At 47.8% G+C, this 19,986-nt stretch overlaps 1 protein-coding gene across 8 annotated transcripts in view; it reads left to right on the forward strand.

The window, feature by feature from the left end:
• thrab (thyroid hormone receptor alpha b) overlaps positions 1-19,986 on the forward strand; it is a 39,410-nt gene that overhangs the window by 12,696 nt on the left and 6,728 nt on the right. For 3 of the 8 annotated variants that reach the window (XM_061304532.1, XM_061304535.1, XM_061304533.1), the window contains 2 exons: positions 7,755-7,837; positions 17,397-17,756. In XM_061304532.1, coding sequence (XP_061160516.1) covers positions 17,701-17,756 — 56 coding nt within the window. In that variant the 5' untranslated portion in view covers positions 7,755-7,837; positions 17,397-17,700. The other 5 variants (XM_061304534.1, XM_061304537.1, XM_061304536.1 and 2 more) reach the window with 4 other exon arrangements.

Raw genomic sequence — 19,986 nt, forward strand, 5'->3', positions numbered from 1 at the left:
TTCTTACGAAGCGAGTCAATTTCCCCGATTAAATAGAAATAGAATTAGAGGAACCCCTGCTGCTATTCGCGGAGGCCTTTCGCGCATGCTAAATTTAGCTAGCTTTTCGTAAGCGTCCCGTTTTCACGCTTGCTAATATTGAGCCGCTCGCCCAGGGGTGTCAAACTCCTTTTTTTCGCGGGCCGCATTGTCGTCATAGCTTCTTTCGGAGGGCCATTATGACTGTCAACCCAAATAAATGTATGAGCACCTCAGATTGTATACAGTAAAAGCTACAAAAGAAACTGACAAATAACTATACGAGTAAAAACCGGTTAAATATGAACAAAAAAAAGATATTATCTCCTCCCTCGCATGTACTGTACATTTAAGAATATACGCAAGCTTGTGTGATTTGTGTCTGCTGTAGGCGTGCACATTCTTTATCTGGCACAGGGAGTCGAGTTGACCAGAGTCGACCCCCCCCCCCCCCCCTCTTCCCCTTAACCTCCCCTGCTGCCATCCTGTGCGCCGCGCATTAGCTGCTCGGAATAACTTTGCCTTCCCTTATCTTACATTTGCCACATGCGTCCCTCGCCTCCCTTATTGATATAGTTTGAGTTTAGCAGGATTTTTTTTGGGGGGGGGGGGTTCTCCATTTACAAGATAGCTGCAAACATACAGGGGCTAGTTTACAAACGCTAAAGCAGTTTATAAAATAATCGGTCGCTATGTTTGGCAACTTTTTCCCGACCCTTCCAGTATTTTTTTCACCCCAAAAAAGAGATTTTTTTTATTAATTCCTGCAAGGAATTATTTTCATAGTTTGTGAAAAAGGAATGCATTGTAGGTTTGTTGCTCATCGTAGTTTGTTGCTAGCATTTTTTCCCCCCATGGTTTCAGCTCAAACTAATTTTTTTTTTTTTTTTTTTTACACAGCAGATGTTTGACATGGGATTCATTTAAGCAAATAAACAAAAAAGATGGGGGAGAGAAACTAAAACGCTCTGTTTCTGCTTGTGTTTCTGTCCCTCAAATATAATATTTGAAGTGAATTATGTTAAACGTTGCTGGAGAATGAAGTCACTCGGTGGCCGAATATGTTTCAAATGTAAGTTGGCCGAGGAAAACCGAGTCGGTCGTGACCCAAACGTACCGAAGATGTTAATAGAACTGCGAGCGCGGGTGGTGGCTCGGGTTTTTCATTGAAAAATAAACAGTTGTATTTTTTGGATGATTCGCTTGGCCTAGTCAGCAGAAAGTGGGTCAGTCACGGTTTAGATGGCAGTCGCGTCCGTGCGGGCCAGTGCAAAAAAAAAAAAAAGTGAGGCACGGCGAGAGTTGTTATGCTTGGCGAGCCCACGGAGGAAAAGCCTCGGCATGGACACGGCCCAGCTGATCAATCTCCACGCTGGCTCGCTTACAACGCCGAGCGAGCGAGTCCGCGAGCGTGACTTTTCAACTATGCAAACAAGCAGATTGCTGCAAGGCGGCAACTTGTACCCGCCGGATTATTTTTGTACTCCAACCAGATTTTCTTTCCAAGTTTGCAAGGTGAAAAGCAAATCCCGCCGCTTTGAACCCGCAACGTGTCGGGCTTCTGCACTGCTAATGAACGCGTCGATTCTTCGGGAAGGCTTGAAACCAAACGCAGATGTGTCACATGCCTAACGGCTGATTCAAGTGTGGACAAGATGAGCGCCTCGATGCCTTTCTCTTGTGTATAAAATAGAAATTGTCACGCACTGTTGCCCCCGCCGTCGACGTTTCCAGCAGCCTGGATCATGCATCTCTTGCTCACCCAGGTGGTGTGTTGCCGTTTAACTCGCCCGCCAAGTTCTGTCAACGCAAAGCGGCAAGTGCTCGGAACTTGAAACCGTTGAAGTCAAGTACTCTAGCCGCAAATTTTTTTTTTTTTCTTTTTTGGGTCGATTTCAGAATTCGCTCAAAGGCCGCTTTGTCGAGCGCTTTCACAGTCAGTAGCTGTCACACGAAATCAAATATATATTTTTTAAAAAAGCAAAAGATCCTTTCCACAGTGTAAACCTGGCAAATGAAAGGCGGACGGGATGGCGTAAAGCGTCTCGCTGGTTTTTGCCGCTTGTGGTTTTGGAGCTGCTTCAAGAGCACGGCGTGCGTGCTAGCGCTTGGCAAGGGCCCAACCACACAAAAAAAATAGTCGCAGTCTGTAGTTCAATAGATGTACGCATACTTGTGTCACAATAAAAGACTCGAGTAGAAGTAGTGATTCAACGCCGTCGTCTAAAGTCCCCGCAAAGGGGAAAATAACTGTCGAGGGGCGTCGGAAGCAACAGATCATCTTTTAACTTCATTCCGGCTCTTTGCGCTGTCAAACCTTCGCTTGTTCGGAGCCAGCCAAGCGCCGCGCAAGCTAGTCCGTCCCGCCGTGGAAGACGTTTGGGGCGCTCAATGCTTCCTTTGTGTCATTTAGAGGCCGCTCTGAGCAGATGGCCACCATGTTGCGCCCGTGACACGTCTGACGCCTGTCAGGTTGCGCGTCGCCGTGCCCGGCGTGCTCATTTTTGTTGTCATTGAGTGTCTCACTGCCGTCAACCTTATTCGGAATGTCAAAGAATCTTCCACTAATGCCTGGGATAAAGTTTAGCTCCTAGCCAACATACAAAGGCGGAGATTTATGATTTCAACATATTTCAGTTGTTATTTTCCGATTAGCCGAGCCTTTGTTGCCATCTTGTTTTGGGGGGGGGGGGACCAAAAAAACACCAATGAGTGAGTTGTGCGTGAATAATGAACAATGGGCAGTCACGTCATTTGCAATTTTTCCCATCTTCATATATGAATCCTGCCTAATTGATCAAATTTCTGTCTCAGATCTTAAAATTGATTTCAATCTAAATATGATTGACGGACGCTTTTATTTGATTTTAGTTGTTCTTAACCAGTCATCTTGAAATCGTTTTTTTTATGACCCATTAAATATGAGTTTCATGTCGCTTCTGACAAATTTCAACCAATCTTCAGCCTTGACAGATTTCTGTTCCGTGGCTCTGGTTGTTTTTTTTTGTTTTTGCCTGATATCTGATTAAAAATGTATCAAGTGGGATGTGTCATGTGCTGCTGCCCATCATCTGCTTTAAAGAGTCTCACTGCAGCCGAGTTCCAGTAAAACAGAGCTTCGCTAAATTCAATTGGTCGGCTTTGCTGTACGCTTATTGAATGTGACGTTCAGGGAATGTTTATGCGCTCGTAAAAAAATCCTTGTTGGATCCGCCTGGTGCGGCGGTTTGCATGGAACCGACATGACTTGTTTGACATTTATGTACGCTATCGTTTGACAGCTGCGGCCTGACGACCGACCGGCGTAGCTCGTGAATATGTCGGCGCCGCTCGTATACGTCTCCATCTTTGCCGAACAGATGCGAGATATGTACGGTTATTAAGATCCTCTGTGATTTCGGCGGCCAGCCTCCGCCTCAGGTCGGACACTTCATTTGGCTAACGGATTAGCCTGTTGAGCCTTTTAACGCTAAGCCGGTCTCAGGGATAATAGAGCATTGCTTTGCGTTGACGAGACAACCATGCGCCGAGAACATCCCCCCCCCCTATCATCATGGATTTTCCACATGGTAGCGTTCCCTCCCGCTGGGAGTCAGCTAACTGCCATCACTATCGCTATCTAAGACCCCCTTACGCTCGCGTCGGCTCTCGTGATCCGAAAACCTTCCTTTCGCCGAGAGCCTCCCCCTCCCTCTCGTGGGAAGCGACCCAAGTCCGTCTGTGTCGTAATTGCGGCGGAGAAGGACGGCGAGTCTTATGAATGGTGGAGAGACAGTCATGCTCCTGACTCATCAAAATTTGTGCGTAATTTCTCTCCCGGCATACTACTTAATAAAAAATGTCCTTATCTGATTTATATCATTTGGCCATTTGTCGTTTTGCCGCATCCTTTGTCAACACCGTCACGGCCGAGTATGTGGACAAGCAAGTTTTTCATGCGTGCACATTCACTGCGTGCATGATGTGGCCGTATATATTTATTTCCTACTGCCAACGCCCGGCGATATTCCCGTTAAAAAGTACATGCTGTTTCAATGATTATAGATACGCTCTACTTTTTGTGGCGGCAAATCGACGTCGGAACAGCGCAAAGCGCTCGACGGTGTTGCCGCGTGTAAACACGCTTCACTTGACTGCTAATACTCTCGGAGCAAAAAAACACGTCAGAGCGTGCTGACGAATGCAGAGCCATTAGTATAATGATGATGGCCGTGTTTAGGAGCAATGGAAAGCATCTTATGGATCCCATTTTAGACCGCAAAATGTCTGCCTTTTGGCCTTTGACCCAGACAATGTTGTTTTGCTTCCTTAGAGCCAAATAGGTTCTGATTGTCGTTCTCCGTTAGTTGGCGTGCCGTGATTCGTCCCGCTCCGTTTAGGTCCTTTCTGACCAAATCTGATGACTCGCCCGCTTGACATAAACAAGTCTGCTTGCAACTTGAAACGTCTGAGGCGAGCGAGTGTGCGCCGAGGTGCTGCGGCAGCCGCTGGCCACGCCCACAAATCCTCCTGCGTGTTTAGGCAGCGGTTAAACATTTCTCTGAATTTGCACGCTTTTATCGGAGAGTCACTGTACGTTTCAGCCTTGACCTCTGACCCCTGGCGATTTGCACGCTTGTCTTCAGGTGATCGATCGGGGAGAGCGTTGCTCAGAATAAAACAAAATGCTGACTGTGTTTATAGAGCAGCCCAAGCATAAGGCCTCCCTGCCTGCCTGCCTGCCTGCCGGCCAGGGTACGTAATCAGAAGAAGCCTGTGTTGTGCGGAACATACTGTACTCGACTCGGGCTGCTGCAGTGGAGCGGCTATAAATAGTTGGCGCTGATAATCAGGGAAAGCAAGAAGAACAGCGAGAAGAAGCAGCAAGCCCGTGAAGAAACCAAAAGTCAACAAACACTGAGGAGATGAGAGGGCAAAAGGAGATAAACTAGCAAGCTCGGCGTAGATATCGCCGCACGTCAACATGTTTGCCGTCCAGCTGGCATGACGACAAACGAGAGGCTCAAATCCAATTCGACGGCACCGCGCCAAAGCCTTGCTGTGCCGCCGGACACCTTGGGCATCTTTTTTTTTTTCACCTCCTCAAATTCACCTGCCGGCTGTCAAACTTGGCCTGGATTCGGTTCGCCTTGCACACACACACACACACGTTTGTGCAGTCCCAATGTTCCCATTTGGAATTCTACCAAGCCCCCCCGCCCGCCACACACACACTTCACCATAGCAACCGAGTATGCGTTCTTACACGCACACACACAGAGTCATTCCACATTTGCCACATTCTCTCTCTTTTCTCTCTCTGCGCATCCCACTCGCGGCTCCTCCTCTTACAGCGTTCCTCCAGGAATGTTGGCGGCTGTCCAAAAGTCCTAAATCAACTCCAGGCGGCGAGGCGGGTCGGACCGGGTCGGCCCCCCTCGCTGCATGTCGGTCGCCCCCGCGCGCCGACCCTCCCGAAAAAAACATTAACATCCTGACGTCACGCTGGATTTCTTCTCAACATCAGCACTTTGCTATTAAACACGTTCCCGCCGACTGAAACGGCCTATTCGGAATCTGCGCTATTGACACGGGGGGAGGATTTAGTGGAGCCGTTTCTCCTGCTGCTTGTCAGCTCGCCAAGGTCTCGCTTGCCATGAGTCTGTGGTTTGCTTGTGAGCGAGGAAGGAAGGAAGGGAGAACGAAAGAGAGGAAGGGAGTAGGACGAACTTGGCCCTGATCAGCTGGGAATATTTGGCTTCATGAGATCGTGGGTGACTCGCAGCTTTTGTTTACTACCGTGTCACATTTAGCCGTATTTGGCCGTCTTCAAACTTGGTCATATTTTGCTTTTCGGTTTTGTTGACTACAATCTCAATTCAAAATGGCCGCCGTAGCAAAGCGCCATCATTAGCGGCAAACGAGAGTGACCTAGCGGCGTCCTATCTGATGGGTCTCCCGCGATTTATGAGCCCGCTTTGACCTCGGTCCCGGGAGGGAAGAGATGTCACCTTCGGTTGCCTCTCGCGACTATTTATTTGATTCCCACTCCAAAGCAGACTATTAACGGAATAATCTTCCCTTTGTGCTCTGTATGGCAAGAATTGAGTCGAGTGGAAAGCAGCCAGGGTTGCGTGCAACGTTGCCAAAGACAGTGTGTTCCATCATATGTTGTCCACATTGGAAACTTTGGAGAAAAGGGGCACGAGAGCTGGTCCGAGTGCGACCTTGAAAAATTAATATTGCAACCCTGTTGGCTCATTTCCACACAGTGGCCAGAAAATCACGACTCCAGAAGTGTCCGTGTTGTTCTTGGCTCTCCGATGCTGTTTGTCGATAAGCGTTTTGATAAGAAGAGCAAATAAGTCCTTTTTATAGCCTAAACCGCGCATGGCGCTTTTCAAGGTAGAACCTGTAACGTAAAACACGTTTCAACTTCTGCTTCGTCTCTTGACGACGACTAATTGGAAACATGTCAAGGCTTCTGAGAAAAAGAGCTTCAGAGAAGGTTCTGTTCCGCGGTCGCTAATGTTTACCTCATGTCGGTAATGGCGGGCGTCGTGAGGCTAATGCCTACGGTTCCGTATGAGGCAAATAATCTCACTGGAAGGAGTCGTCATGCCGTCGGTGTTTGGAAACGCTGCTAAGCGACACGGGTATGTCATGTGAATTTGGACGCCGTCCGTCTATCCACCCGTGCCTTTTCCAAAGCGCATCGCCTCACGGGCAATCAAACAGGAGCCGGAACGTACGTGCATGGAAAATAAAGCAGAAGGCGAAATTAAATTTGATTTCCCGCGGCACGAAACGACGCTCGGCCGACGATTGACACGAGGGCGTACAGAAGAAGCGGCGGCGCTCGGAAGGAATGGAGATTCCACGCAAGAACATTTCCAGGCACGCTGGAACCAGTTCTGAAACCGGTTTTTGTTTTGCCTGCTGCAAAATGATGAATGTAGTGCCAGCACATTGCTCCCAGATGCGGTGTCACAATTTTGTCCCCATATGTGAGCACGGCGTCACCGTCACTACGTTTGGCTGATCTTTCAGTCCGCTTAGACTTGACACCATCTGACTTGAAGACTCTTTGAGTGTGATTGATAAGATTTGACATCATCACCTATGAAAAACTAAATCAAGGTTTGATTGGTCAATCCGACGACGACAAGTAGCACAACGCTAATGTAGTACGAGTGAGGCTCACTTACACTCGCGGGTGGCTTCCTCTTGAGTTTCCTCTTGAGTTTCCTGTTGCGAAGCACTTAGAAGCTTTTAGTGGCGTCCTCTCTCTTCATCCCTCGCTTTCTTAAATGAGCATATTTCAACACTCTCCATCCATTTATCTTTCTTACGTTGTCTCGCGTGTGATTCACGGCCGTTCCGCGCACCGGGAGCGGAGCTCAAAATCGCCTGTTTGTGCACAAAACGGCTTAACGGAGTCGTTTGTCATCATATCTGAATTATTTAATATGGTTGGGCGTTAGAGAGCTTTCGCTGGCCATTCTAAGCCCGGCAAACAACATTCTCGGTTCATCAGTGCGGCATTAATATTTGTCGTTCAGTGCAGAGCATGAATGACGCGACTGCCTATTGTTATTTTGTCTGTCTACATGTTGCGGCACCATTTGTGTCTTGGCCTTGTTGGTTTGCTTTACACTATATGACACCCCCCCCCCCACCCCGCCCTCGCACCAGCACTTCTTGGGCCCCTTTGTAACACCCACCCATACTCACAATGCTCTTTTCCTGGCCCGCAGGGTAGAGACGAGGCGGACTGTGCCAAGCAGGAGGCTGGAGAAAATAATTAGCCGTGCATGCAGACACACGCCTAACCTGACTGGTAGGTCGACCGACAAAGACGTCTCGCTTTAATATAAACCAATAGAAGATAAAAGACAAAACATAATTTTGATGATTATTTTTAGTTTAATGGGTGTGTGGGGGAGCAATATACTGCACAAAATGAATTAATGTTCATTCCAGCCTGTCTGGTGTTTCCTAGCATGCGTCAGCTTTAAGCTAGCGGTCACTCGTATCTTGCGCTCTCAAATTATCAGATTTTTTGGACCGCTTCAGGTGTCATTACTATCCGTGTGTGTTGCTTTGCCAGAGTTAAAAAGGCCAAAGCCGTGTAAAAGAGGGGTCACTAGGTCACCAAATAAACAAAACACAAGCATTTTGTTCTTTTGCATCCCAGACTTTGTTCTCGCCAATGTTTGCCCTGGGAGGCCGGCACAGGACTTCTAAGCTCGCGTTGGAGCGCGGCCGGGATGGCGCTGGCAGAAGGGGTAAAAAAAAAAAAAAAAAAAATCCTCCTTTGGCTCTTGATGGCTCGCCAGCTGCCATTACATAATGTCGCTCGTACACTTGTGGGAATAACGTGTGGTCAGGGTGAATCATGAATGGGGATTTTGGTGCTTTCCGCAGAACAGGGGAGCGAGCCAATTTCATGATGTCATCGTCTGTTGTTAGGAATAGAATCAAGATGCTCGGGTCCCCCTCTACTCTACCTTTCAAAAGTTTTGGGCCACACTGGTAACTTTGTGTTTTCCCCCCCAAAAAGGCACCATTTGCCTAGACGCAACTGTATGCAAACGCGCTTCGACCGCAGCCAATCGCAACTCGGAGCCGTCGGGATTGGTTTTTCCTCCGGCAAAAACGTCGCGGTCAGCTCATCTGGCCGCACATCTGGAGGGCATAATTGTGCTTTAATCCCGCTTTAAGCGACACGCCGGTAGCAGCTATCGACCGGGGAGATGTTGAGGGACTCGCTGTGCTTGATTCTTGTGGAAAAAATAAAACATGTCAATGTGGAGATTCACATTCTACAGTAGTTTTTTTTTTTTTTTTTATCTGATTAGTGTTTGGCTACTTTATTAGTTCCTTTAAATAGATGAGCCAATTCCGCTTAACATAAAAATGACTTCACAGTTAGCATGAGTGTGTGTGCGTGCCGATGTCAGCCGTGCTCCTGCAGCCCCAGGTGAGATTTACGAGGTGTTAAGAGAGCTCGCCTACGAGGGCGGGGGTCCGGGGGGTTCCGTGAGGTCGGCACTCATGAGCACGCTGCGCCCCTTCAAAGGCGCCTCAACCCCCAAAACCTTCAAGTGTGCCCCATAACCCCCCCCCCCCCCCCCCTTCCAATCGCACCTTCTAAAGTGTCCGCCCGCCTGCCTCACCATCAGCCACCATTTTGTTTACCCGCTTGGCAGCATTAAAGCCGTCTTCCACCTGAAGTCTCTCCACTCAACAAGATATTGGCCCCAGGCTCCAAAAAAAAAAGGAAACGAGTGCAAAGTCTCGGTAATTGCTCTTGGTGCGCCTCATGTTGTTGTGAAACCAGCAGAACGTTTATGAGTTGTAACAGGACGTTCTGTACTCGCATGCGGGTCCAGCGCTATGCATAACACTCTGGCACATCTGACGCTGTTCCTCAAACACAAGCTTGTTATTGTTATTCGATAAAGGAAATCAGGGTACAATAGGTGGGACTCGAAATCAACTTTATAAGTCCCATAGAAGGAAAAGATCATGTCATGGAAAACTTCTAATTGCACACGTCAACCAAAAATGACAGGGGGATGTTTGCAAAAAAAAAAAAGAAGACTCCTGCAGAGTTTCACAACAACATTCCCATGTAAGAGTCTCTACAGCAAAATATTTATTTGTTTATTTCCCCTCAGCTGCCCACTTTAGGATACTTGTTGATTTGAGTGGCGGCCAACCCGCCGGTGATCCTGCTAAAAGCTTGCTGCCGCGTTTTGAAGTCAATATTGACATTCTTGTCCCGATTTCAAATGCAAATATCTGCTAGGGCTGTCCTAAAGTACACCCGGCCGCTCCAGAGCGCGCGTCGATTTCAAGTTAGTGTTTGTAGTATTTTTAGTTTGGCGACTCGGGTGAATTGCTTTTGCCTTAACATAACAAGGAGGAAGAGTGAAGCTAGCAGTCGTTTTCTGACCTCTCTGTTTTGTTTTTTTTAAAAGCCACTAGCGACTTCAAGTCAAAAGTCAAGTCATGTGCTAGCAGACACAATCAAATGTTTGAAAAATTCCCAATATATAAGATTTCATAAATGGTGGCCATTAGCGTTTTTGCTAGTATGATGTCGCACGAAAAGGCCTTGTTAGCGACATCCGCGATGCCTCAACGGGCACAACCCCCCGCTGGGGATCTGGCCTGAGCGATATCATTCCGGCTAACAAGCAGCCGCCCCGCTGTCCGCAGCTCATTGATCACCGCCGACTCGGCGGCCATTTGCTCGCCGAGTTGGGATTGAACGTATCATGGGCCGGAAAATGCGGCGTGACTTTTGACCGTTGCAGCTGTTGATCAGCGCTCGTGGGTATTTGCAGCTGTCGAGTCCAAGGAAGCCTCCGATGGACCACTTGGATTGTCCTGTGGTATTTCCGCTTCTGCTTCCTCTGAGTTTCTTGAGGCTCCTTGAGGCGAGCACTGCTTGGGAACTTCATTGAAATCTCCGCTAATTTCTGTTAGCATATCGATGGCGTTTACCCTTATATGTTAGCATTGGGGTCAAGCGGACGCTCGCCTGCGCTTTCTCCCGTCCGTCAGCTCGTAAATGTCACGGCGGGGACGGATGAAACGCCCCGAGAGGACTTTTATCCGGCCCCGCGGGATTTCGGGACTTGCGCCGCCGGTCTGCTTTCTTTCAGCAGTACAAGTGCTGGATTGATTGATTGCGAGATAGCGAGCACAAAGTTTTATTAGAAAAGAGTCCAAATGTAATGATGTGGATTATGAGAGCCCACCCACAGCATCTGCCTGCCCGCCTGCCACTGTATTTGTTTGAAGAGTTAATTACGCGCGCGCAGACATAAGCAGTACCCCGCAAAATCGTTTATGAGGCGAGCCGCGGGGCTTCTACTTCCTGCGTTTACCGCCTCAACCCCCCCCTCACCCGTTTCCTCACTATCAACGACATTTTATCTTTTTTTCAAAACTGGCCATTCCTGCCAGGGATACACTTTGCACGACTCAGCAGAAACGACGTAAAATCGGCAAAAATGACTCACTTTTCACGGCACATGTCACGGGCCAAAAACGAAATGTCTTGTTTTCTTTCTGATCATGCATTCTTAGCAACATTGTCCATAAATAGACACAACAAAAAACAGCTTAAGGCCTTTGACTAACGTGACTAAATGTAACGTGATGGCTTTTAATGTAGGCTAATGCGCTACGCTAGCCAGCCAGCCTCTGCTTTTAGCCTTCGACCGCTCTTGAACGGCATCTTTTATTCCTTGAGCTCTTCTATAGCACAAAAGTCTGCGACGTGAATTCCGTGCGCCTTTCTTTGCTCTTTTATTGTGAAATATAACTCGTCCCCTCTTTAATCAGCCGCTAGCGTTCGCTTGTCTGATGAGGTTCTCGCTTCTTGTGTCACATCATTTCTTCTTCTTTTTCTTCTTCTTTGGCAGTTCTCGATTGCTTTTGTTGAACGCGGATGGAAGGGCCATCCAAGACTCTCGATTGTCCACGCGTGGGATTGGTTGCGTGACGTATAGATTTTTCAAAATGCAGTCTAAACTTTCATCTAAGCTCACCTAAAAAGGCCTTTTTCATTACCAAATCAATCCTGGGAAAAAAAAGAAGTCTATTCCGCTTCTCCCTCGGTTCCAATTTCCCAGCGCCGCCGCGAGCCCATTGGCCGATGCCGGCACATACCCCCGACACACCCACTCCACCCCAAAAAAAGGCTTGCTGGCACGCGTTGCGAGCTGGCCCGTGTGACTGGGCAATTAGTGGCTTGGATGTCTGTTGTGAGAGCGTCATGCCCGTCCACACACACACACACACACACATTAGACATCAGCAGCGAGCGTGCGTTGCCAGGCGCAAGCAGCCGTGTTGACATGACCTGAAAGATGAAAGGAGATCAGAGTGTCGAAATTTCTCAATTGTAGTGATCAAAATGATGGCAGTTGTCAGCATGGTTGTGTTTGGCACAGCGCTATGTGCACTGATTGGCTATGTGAGTTGACAAAAATGTCATTTGGTGGCTCAGGATGAACAAATAGAATCCAACAAAGCTGCGGCTATTCGTTATTCCACCAGTTCGGATTGCTTTCTGAGGCGCTTATTGTAACGTATTGGCGGAAAAGTATCATTCTGCTTTGTGTGCACTCCCCGTAATTCTCAAGAAAATATTCCAATTTCGCCCCAAATTTCTGTTCTTAATTTCCCTTGTCAGCAGAAATTGTGCATCCCGAGTGGCCTTTCCCGTTTGCTTCAGGAACCGCAGATGGGAAGATGCCCTGCCTCAATCCGGCCTTTGGCTTTGACTCATGGGGCGACTAACGGGATAGCCGCCACACAATACGATTAGCAAGGGTCGCGCAGGGGACGCGTGCCTGCTCGCTTTAGTAGCGGGAGGCGGGACGACTCGGGTCCTTTCTCCGCAGTTGCCTTCGGGGTGACGCTAATGTCTCCCGTCTTGATGCGGGCCCTCCACGTCTGCTCACGTTAGAGGCCCCTCCGTCTACCCCCTGAAGAAGGCACGCTGGCTGCTAGCCAGGTTCGCGATTTAGAGCTCGTGCGGCGGCACTGAAGGCCCGCAGTGCCACCGGAGTGAGTCACGGAGCTGATGATGCTAACGTGCTAATGCGTCGATTGCCCGCTTTCAGTGCATTCAATCATGGGGTTATATTACAGGTGTCAAACTCAAGGCCAGCGGGCCACATCTGACCCTTACGTCATTTTGTAACAAAGCTTGCCACATGGTTTCCATTGACGTCTGTTCAGAACTAGCAAATGGTGGGAAGTAAATTCTAGACAATTCAATGCCTTTCTGTATGTGATGCGATTCAAAAACACATATTTTCCACATACATCGATCGGCCAATGATGATCGGTCACCGATCAATCGGAATTTCCCTACAGGCGCTGTGTAGTGTGTGAAGGTGTGTGTGTGTGCTTGCATGCCTCTGCAGATTGGATGACCCAGAATGTCTTGCTCTCATGTTCTGTCTGACACACACACACACACACACACCCTGGTGTTTACCGTCTGGGAGAGGCAGCCCATATAGAAATGTGGCTATATACCTCCTCTCGCCTGTTATCTTTCTCCTCCTCCGCCAACGTCCATCTTTCTCGTTTATCTCTGCTGCCCGATTGGACAATTGTACTGGCGGCCTGCGATTGGATGAAATCCACCCTCTGTGGTTTTATGGCCTGAACTCACTTTTCACTCAACTGATAAATCTAAAAAGAAAAATCCCGCAAGGGAAGGTGGGAATTTGTAAATTATTTACGAGTTTTCTTTTGCGCTTGTCTTGAAATATGTGTTTGGATAGTATCATTGGAGCGTGGATCCTGTCGACCCGCATGCCGCCGCACTTGTCGTTAACCATTGATGCCATCCGGTGATGATTAATGACACCCGTTTGAACCTGATGATCACTGCCATGAGTAAGCACGGGCGTGTCAACCGTCTCCGATGTCACGCTCCCCGATGTCGCGCCGCCTTTGTCTCCAGGCGTCTCAAGTTGCTCAACTAGCTGTGACAAAAGCGCATGCTAAGCGTCAAGGAAGAACATTTGGATATCTTCACATGTCTGCGTCCTAAAAAAATCTGGGGTGATCCTGCACTTAAATGTGGTGTCCCTCAAGGATCAGCGATCAGTACGCTTACTTTCTGAAACTGCCAAGACTTTTTCGTTTTTTTTTCCATCAGTAGCGATGTCAGCTTGATCCTACATGAATTTGTCATGCTAATGGAAGTTTTTTTAAGCCGCTGATTTTTTTTAGCCTCGGCGTGACCCTCTGGCGAAGTCGGAACGACGAAAATGGACTGCAAGGTTGCTGTCAAAGTATGGGCCCCACAAGAGCAGCACAGATGGTGTTATGAATGCCAAGTGGTGTTCTCTCTATCCCGCTTTTGTACACGTATGCGTGCATACGTGGTGTAGAGTGCACATGTAATGCGCCGGGGTCAAAGTCGTGGATAAATATTTAGCATTCCTCGGGTCCGGCGGAACCTTGCGTGGCCTCGGAGAGCCGGCGGTGCAGCCCGCCCCCACCCTGCACTCATCCGCGCATCAGTGCCCGTGCGCCGAGTTCACGCCTGTGCACTTGACTCGACGCTTGCGCTGATCTGAGCCTAAAAGGCACCGCCAGTTTATTTATACAGCAGCGTTTGTACGCAAGGCGAATGGGCCACGCTAACCGCACAATGCTCCCGTTGAGGGCTGAAGGGGATGAATGTGGGAAGGTTAACCTCTTCCCTGAATCGTCACCCTGATCCTTCCTTCCTCTTCTTCTGCTGTTTCTTATCAGCCTTGCTCTTCGTCTCCAGTCCTGAGAAGTCCTTGATGTGTTCTGACACTAAAGGGTCTCAGGGGGCCGCCAACTTGGACATGCACGTGTAAGGCACATGTACACGTGTGTGTGCATATACAGTATGTGAGTGTGTGGCTGAGATGAAAACTAATCAGATCCAGGACCACACACATGCTCGCAAGGATCCGGCGGGGGGCACCGGGGCCCCTGGCCCTCGGGTACCCCGGCCCGAGTCTCTGCCAAGAAAATCACCTTGCAGTCCATTGCCTCCACCCTTCTGAACGCCTACACACATACACACACCTCTCCCTCCCACGCCACTTTCTCATCTTTCATAGATTTTTCTGGATACGCTCAGGGAAAAAAAAATTGCGCAGGGCCTCACGAGGCTTTCCCGTGACCCCCCCCCCCCCCCCCCCCCTTCATGTGTCATGACCATGCTGGTGTGTCCGCGGTGTGTTTGTGGTTTCTTTACAATATTTATAGCTCATTACAGAGGTGGCGGAGATGTGGTGATGAATGGAAACACTTGGAGGGGGTACCGAGAGGTGACGTTAACTGTGTGTGTGCGTGCGTACCGTCATCTTGACACGCGGATCTCCAGAGCAGTGCTCCTCAAAAAGTTTGTGTGTGTGTGGCGGTGACGCCAAGGAACATGTTAATTAGGATACAATGTTTTACAGAGGTGTACTTATTACAATTGCATCGATAAAATATAATATGTTATTTTACGCAGACACTGGTGTGGTTTGGACCATAGTTTTGAGACATGTAAAAAAAAAAAAAAAAGATTATTAATTGAGAAATGTTGCCACTTTTTCTCCTTGTCACCCCAAATTAAACGTTTGACACTTTCAGCAGCAGCCAGTGTGACTTATTACAAAGTCCCTTGACAGCCATTAGGCTTTAGAGACATGAAACTTGATCTTTGAGCTTTTAACTAGAGGGGGCCCCCTGGGGTCTGATGAGTGGTATAAATCTAGGGCCACGTGTAAAAAAAAAAAAAAATCCTTTTTGATTTCTTGTGTTTTTCAAACTCACTTGTTGCCATGAGAAATGATTAGAGGAGTTGCTAAAAATAGCCACTAAATGGCTGAGTTGGCAAGTGTATTTGTAACTCGCCCCGCTGTCCGTCCTCAACACTTCGAAAACGTCTAGAAACATCCGTTTAGAAATAAAAAATCATCCTGCCAAATGAAATCCAAAGAATCGTACGAACCTCCTCCACCGCCCCGGATTTGAAACAAAAAGCCAAGCTGTCAAGTCGTAAAGTGTCAAAGTTGCTTCTCGTAATTAGCTCGCTTGCTCGTGCTAACTTTGAAGTATTTGGAGAATGTGTGTCAGCGTGCGCAATTAAATGCTCAAGCCTACTGCGGGGAGAATGCCTTGTTTTGTTTTTTCCGTAGGCCCAATTCACCGAAAAACGTCAAGGGGAGAAGCCCCTGCGGCGTGTGGGAAAGTGAATGAAATTCCATTTGGATGCATCCCAACACACTCGCAGTGTTTCCACTTTTATTTAGTTCATTCTTTATTTCGGTCAAACGCTAGCATATGATTAATTTGCGTCACAATTAGCCTGTCACTGCGTTGTATTATAATATTAGAAACAGATGTGGTCGAAACATTTATCTTCATTAAACGTGACGCCATGTGCTCCGTGCAAATCCATAGCACACTTTCAAATGGAGATGAGCACAAAAACATCTGCGTGTTTTCAAATCTCTCTCGGTTTTGCCTTCATCCTCGGAGTTCTCCTTTCATGCCCTCACCCGCAAGGAGTTTTTATCTTCATTTCACCTCGGCACGTGTGAGCGTTCGCCTCTTCGTCCGTTATCTCGAGGCCAAACGCTTGTCTCGTTTGACCTTGCAGCGGACGAGTATGAATGGTGACTTCAGGGAATGACGTTCAAGGACTCCCTACTTGCGCTGGAAAGGAAAAGTTCCTCCAGAAATGAGCAGGGGGAGGTTTTCCACAAAAATAGACAACCATTTTTTTTTATCCAGTTGACGTAATAATAAATCTGAGTGGACAAAAAAAAAAAAAAAGGCTCCATGCATCCAAGAAAATCGCAATGACGTAACGACCAAATGAATTTCAATTTAATTGGAACAAATTTAGCTTGTAAATGGAGGTCAGTGCTACTGTCTGTTTCATTCCATTGAGAGTGACGCTAGCATGCTACTAGCTACCGTCGTAAATTATTTATGGATATCCAAAATCCATTCCATTCAAATATAGATTTTCTTTGAAAAAAATGCCCGCAATGCCATTTGCCCTCACCGCCTGCCTTTTTGTTCGCCATGACCAAACGAGAACATTAGCTCATCTATTCTGCAAGAATTTCTTTCACTCACGCAAGAACAAAGACGCCTGTCCGCCGTCCCCCCGCTCTCCCGTGGCGATAAGTGACCAATTGTTGCGGCGCAAATAAACACGAGCGCGTCGCGGCGCTTTGTGCCACGCGAGACGCTCTTCAGTATGGAGCTTCTCTCGTTATATCCAACTTATCATAATAACATATTTCAATAGCGTGTGGAGAATGAAAGAGTTTGTGTGTCATGTGACTCCTTTTGGTATGTGCCACTTGGCCGGCGGGCAGCAGTATCGTACCCTCGGTCATAATACCGTTGATTGTGATTTGGACGATGACCCCGATTGATGTCAAGTTGCGTCACACTAGTGTGTCATTAAACGAGTTGAACAAAAGGTTGGTACAAATTGAAACCGACTCAGGCGACATCTGTACACTCGTTGTCAGCATGTGGGCCGAGAGTCAGCTTCAATATACCGACGGCAGTTAAACATGGTGTTCCTCAGGGATCAATCATTGGTCCACTTATTTTTGCATACATGGGTTATGTCGTGGCGGATTTAACAAACCATTACTGACAACACACCTCATTCGTTCTAATTGGTCGATGTTTCTTGTTCTTTTTCTTCTTTGCTTCTTTCTGTTTTTTTCCCATTTTTCCTGTTTTCATGCTACTGTGCTGTTTTGCATTTAGTGAATTTACATTTTTCTTTGAATCCTGTCTGGTGACGGCCAAAATAATATTCATTACGATTAATATGAACGTGTTCTGTCGTCTTGTAGGCTGGATCGCCCTTCCCCCTCCGCGACTTTGAGGTCGACCTTCAACACTAACAACAACCTGCGAGGTCATTCATCAAGGCCCGAGGTCGTTCGTACCGCGCGCCACGAGGGGTCTGTTCCCTCAGGGGACCACCGCCACCCCCTCCCCTTTCCCCCTCCCCACCCCCTAACTTGAAACCCCAGAGCCCGGACCCTGCGATCTTCCGGCGATCGACCCGTCCCGAGTGTCGAATGACAAGCGTGCATCCGAGGGCGGGGCTTGCCTCAGTCTCTCGTGATTGGCTGCTGGATGGAATTGAGGTGAATGGAACACATGCCCAAGGAGCAAGAGCCTAACCCACTCGAGGGCGAAGAGAAACGGTGAGTTCTCCACCGGTATATCCGGTCGGACCAGTCCAAACGCAAAGAGACACATTATTATTTCGAGATTAATAAGAAACCAGACTGTGCATGATTAAATTTAAATATGAACTTTCGTACTGTAGACAAAAGGTGCCAACTACACCTTTTGAAAGGCTGCCAAGGACATTTTGTTTTTTACAATTTGATTTTGTCATTGAACAAAATGACACGTGCTTTTTAGATGTGTTGATTTGATTGAAGAGTTTGTCCTTAAGTTAGCTGACTTTATGTTTTTTAATCGGTGGAATGACTTTTAAGCAACTTTGATGAAGTGAGATCACTTCACTTGTGCACCTCTGTGTTTTCGTTCTCGTGCAAGTCGCACAAGTGTAAACAAGCTCGAGGTTTTCCTTCCCGCGAGGATGTCCTGTCACGACGCGCTAATAAGCATTGTTATGCGTCGCCTTCGCTGCGGATTGTGTGACTGATTACATCATGGCCGCTTTGTGCGCCAACGGGGCTTGAATATCCAGTCGGGCCGTGAGCGGCGTTCGCTCCAGCCGAGCGACTGTCAGCCGTGAATAAATGCGCCGTAATTAAACGGGAAAGAGGATCTGGACATGGTCCCTGGGTGAAAATCATTCTCCTCAGTGTGATGTGATAGCAATTACCTGGTCAAAGAAGCAATTTTGACCTCCGCTGCCAGTGGCCATTTTCTTTATCGACTCACTTAAAGCAATTTCGGAGTAAATATTCCGCTTTGGGAAAATGAAATGAAGACTTTGAGCAAATCGGGAGAAGATTTGTCCTTACGTGGGTATTGAAACTGTGCTGTTGCGTAACATCTGTGCCATAGAAAATGCGTACACTAATTGGTTGACAAGGGCGGCATTATACTTTGAATGTCACGCACCCCTCCCAGCATCAGTCACATGTCTCGGGTCATGATCGTGTTGATTTCTTTTACTTAGCCGGCTTTTCAAAACATCCACAAAATTGCATGATCGATCGCTCTCAGGCATTTTTTAAATAATCAAGACTCTGTTCCTCTCTTGTACTTTTCCCCCCTAATCACATAAAAGCTATAAATCTATATATGGTCTGCATATTTTGCAAATTTCCACCTATTATAGCTAGATCTGGAAAGTTCCCTCTCATCGAAGGTAGTCGCTCCTCGGGTCAGGTGGAAAAGGTCGAGCGCAAGCCAATCAGGAGCCGGCGGTGGCGGAGCTTAGTAGGAAGCTGCGCAGGGGTCCGTTTTGATGAGCAAGTTAAACTTAGACCAGACAGCGCTAAGGTTGCACGGCGGAAATAATCCGGCGCTCCACTCAGACATCTGATGGATTTGTTTATTTTGGTTTTTGGATATTTTGGACATGCACATTTTATCACCTTGCTGTGTCACCAAGTGAGAACTTCAATATTGTTCTTTCTTTTCTGCACATCTGCTGCGTGTGTGCGTGTGCGGGTTTAGCTCAGGTTACTTGGAGCAATATCACGCATCGTCCAGTGCCGTGTTGCAACTGCACCCCGTGACATTTGGTGTTTTGCAAAGCGCCGCCGTGACTCGACTTGCGACCACGACGCACATTCCGCTGGCAACGCTTTTGCTAGTGCGGGCCCGTTCATGTTAGTCTTCAACAAGAATTTGCTATGCCCCAAACAAAAACAGCGTCGTGAGTTTCAAACAGATGCTGCACAGACAAAAAAAAAGCACATGGCAAACAAAACAAACCCCCCCCCGCCGCTGTTGTCGGGTCACATGACCTTCAGTTGCTTAAGGACACTCCCGGGGTTCCAGTCGCCTTCCGTCATCGCTCCCCGGCTTGATTTTTAAGCTCATGCCATTCCAATTTGAGTGCCAAGAGGGTGGAAAACTTCACAAATCAGGTGGCCAAGTAACAGCGAATGGCTCCTTTTAATAATCTTCCATTTTTTGATGTCAACAAAAGCAGCCATGTTGAAGCAGAGACTTGTTTTAAAATGTGCCGTCCACGTGGAAGCTGAGGCTTGTTTTGAAGTGTGCCTGCCTGTTGGCTGCGGCAGCGAAGCTAAGTTCATGTTTGGCTAGCGGGCCGTGTTTATATTTCCATCGTGGCTATTTTGGGCTTAGGTGCTCTCCAAGGCTTTACGTCCTCGTAAAAACACACTTCGGGTTATCCTGCTATGTGGGGAAGTTTGGCCGTTAGATGGCGCTTTGCATATGACTCGGATTCACCTTTACTTTTTGAGTTGCCTTTTGACACTC

This window comes from Syngnathus typhle, linkage group LG18 (genome assembly GCF_033458585.1).
Source record: "Syngnathus typhle isolate RoL2023-S1 ecotype Sweden linkage group LG18, RoL_Styp_1.0, whole genome shotgun sequence".
In the NCBI taxonomy this organism is placed as follows: domain Eukaryota; kingdom Metazoa; phylum Chordata; class Actinopteri; order Syngnathiformes; family Syngnathidae; genus Syngnathus; species Syngnathus typhle.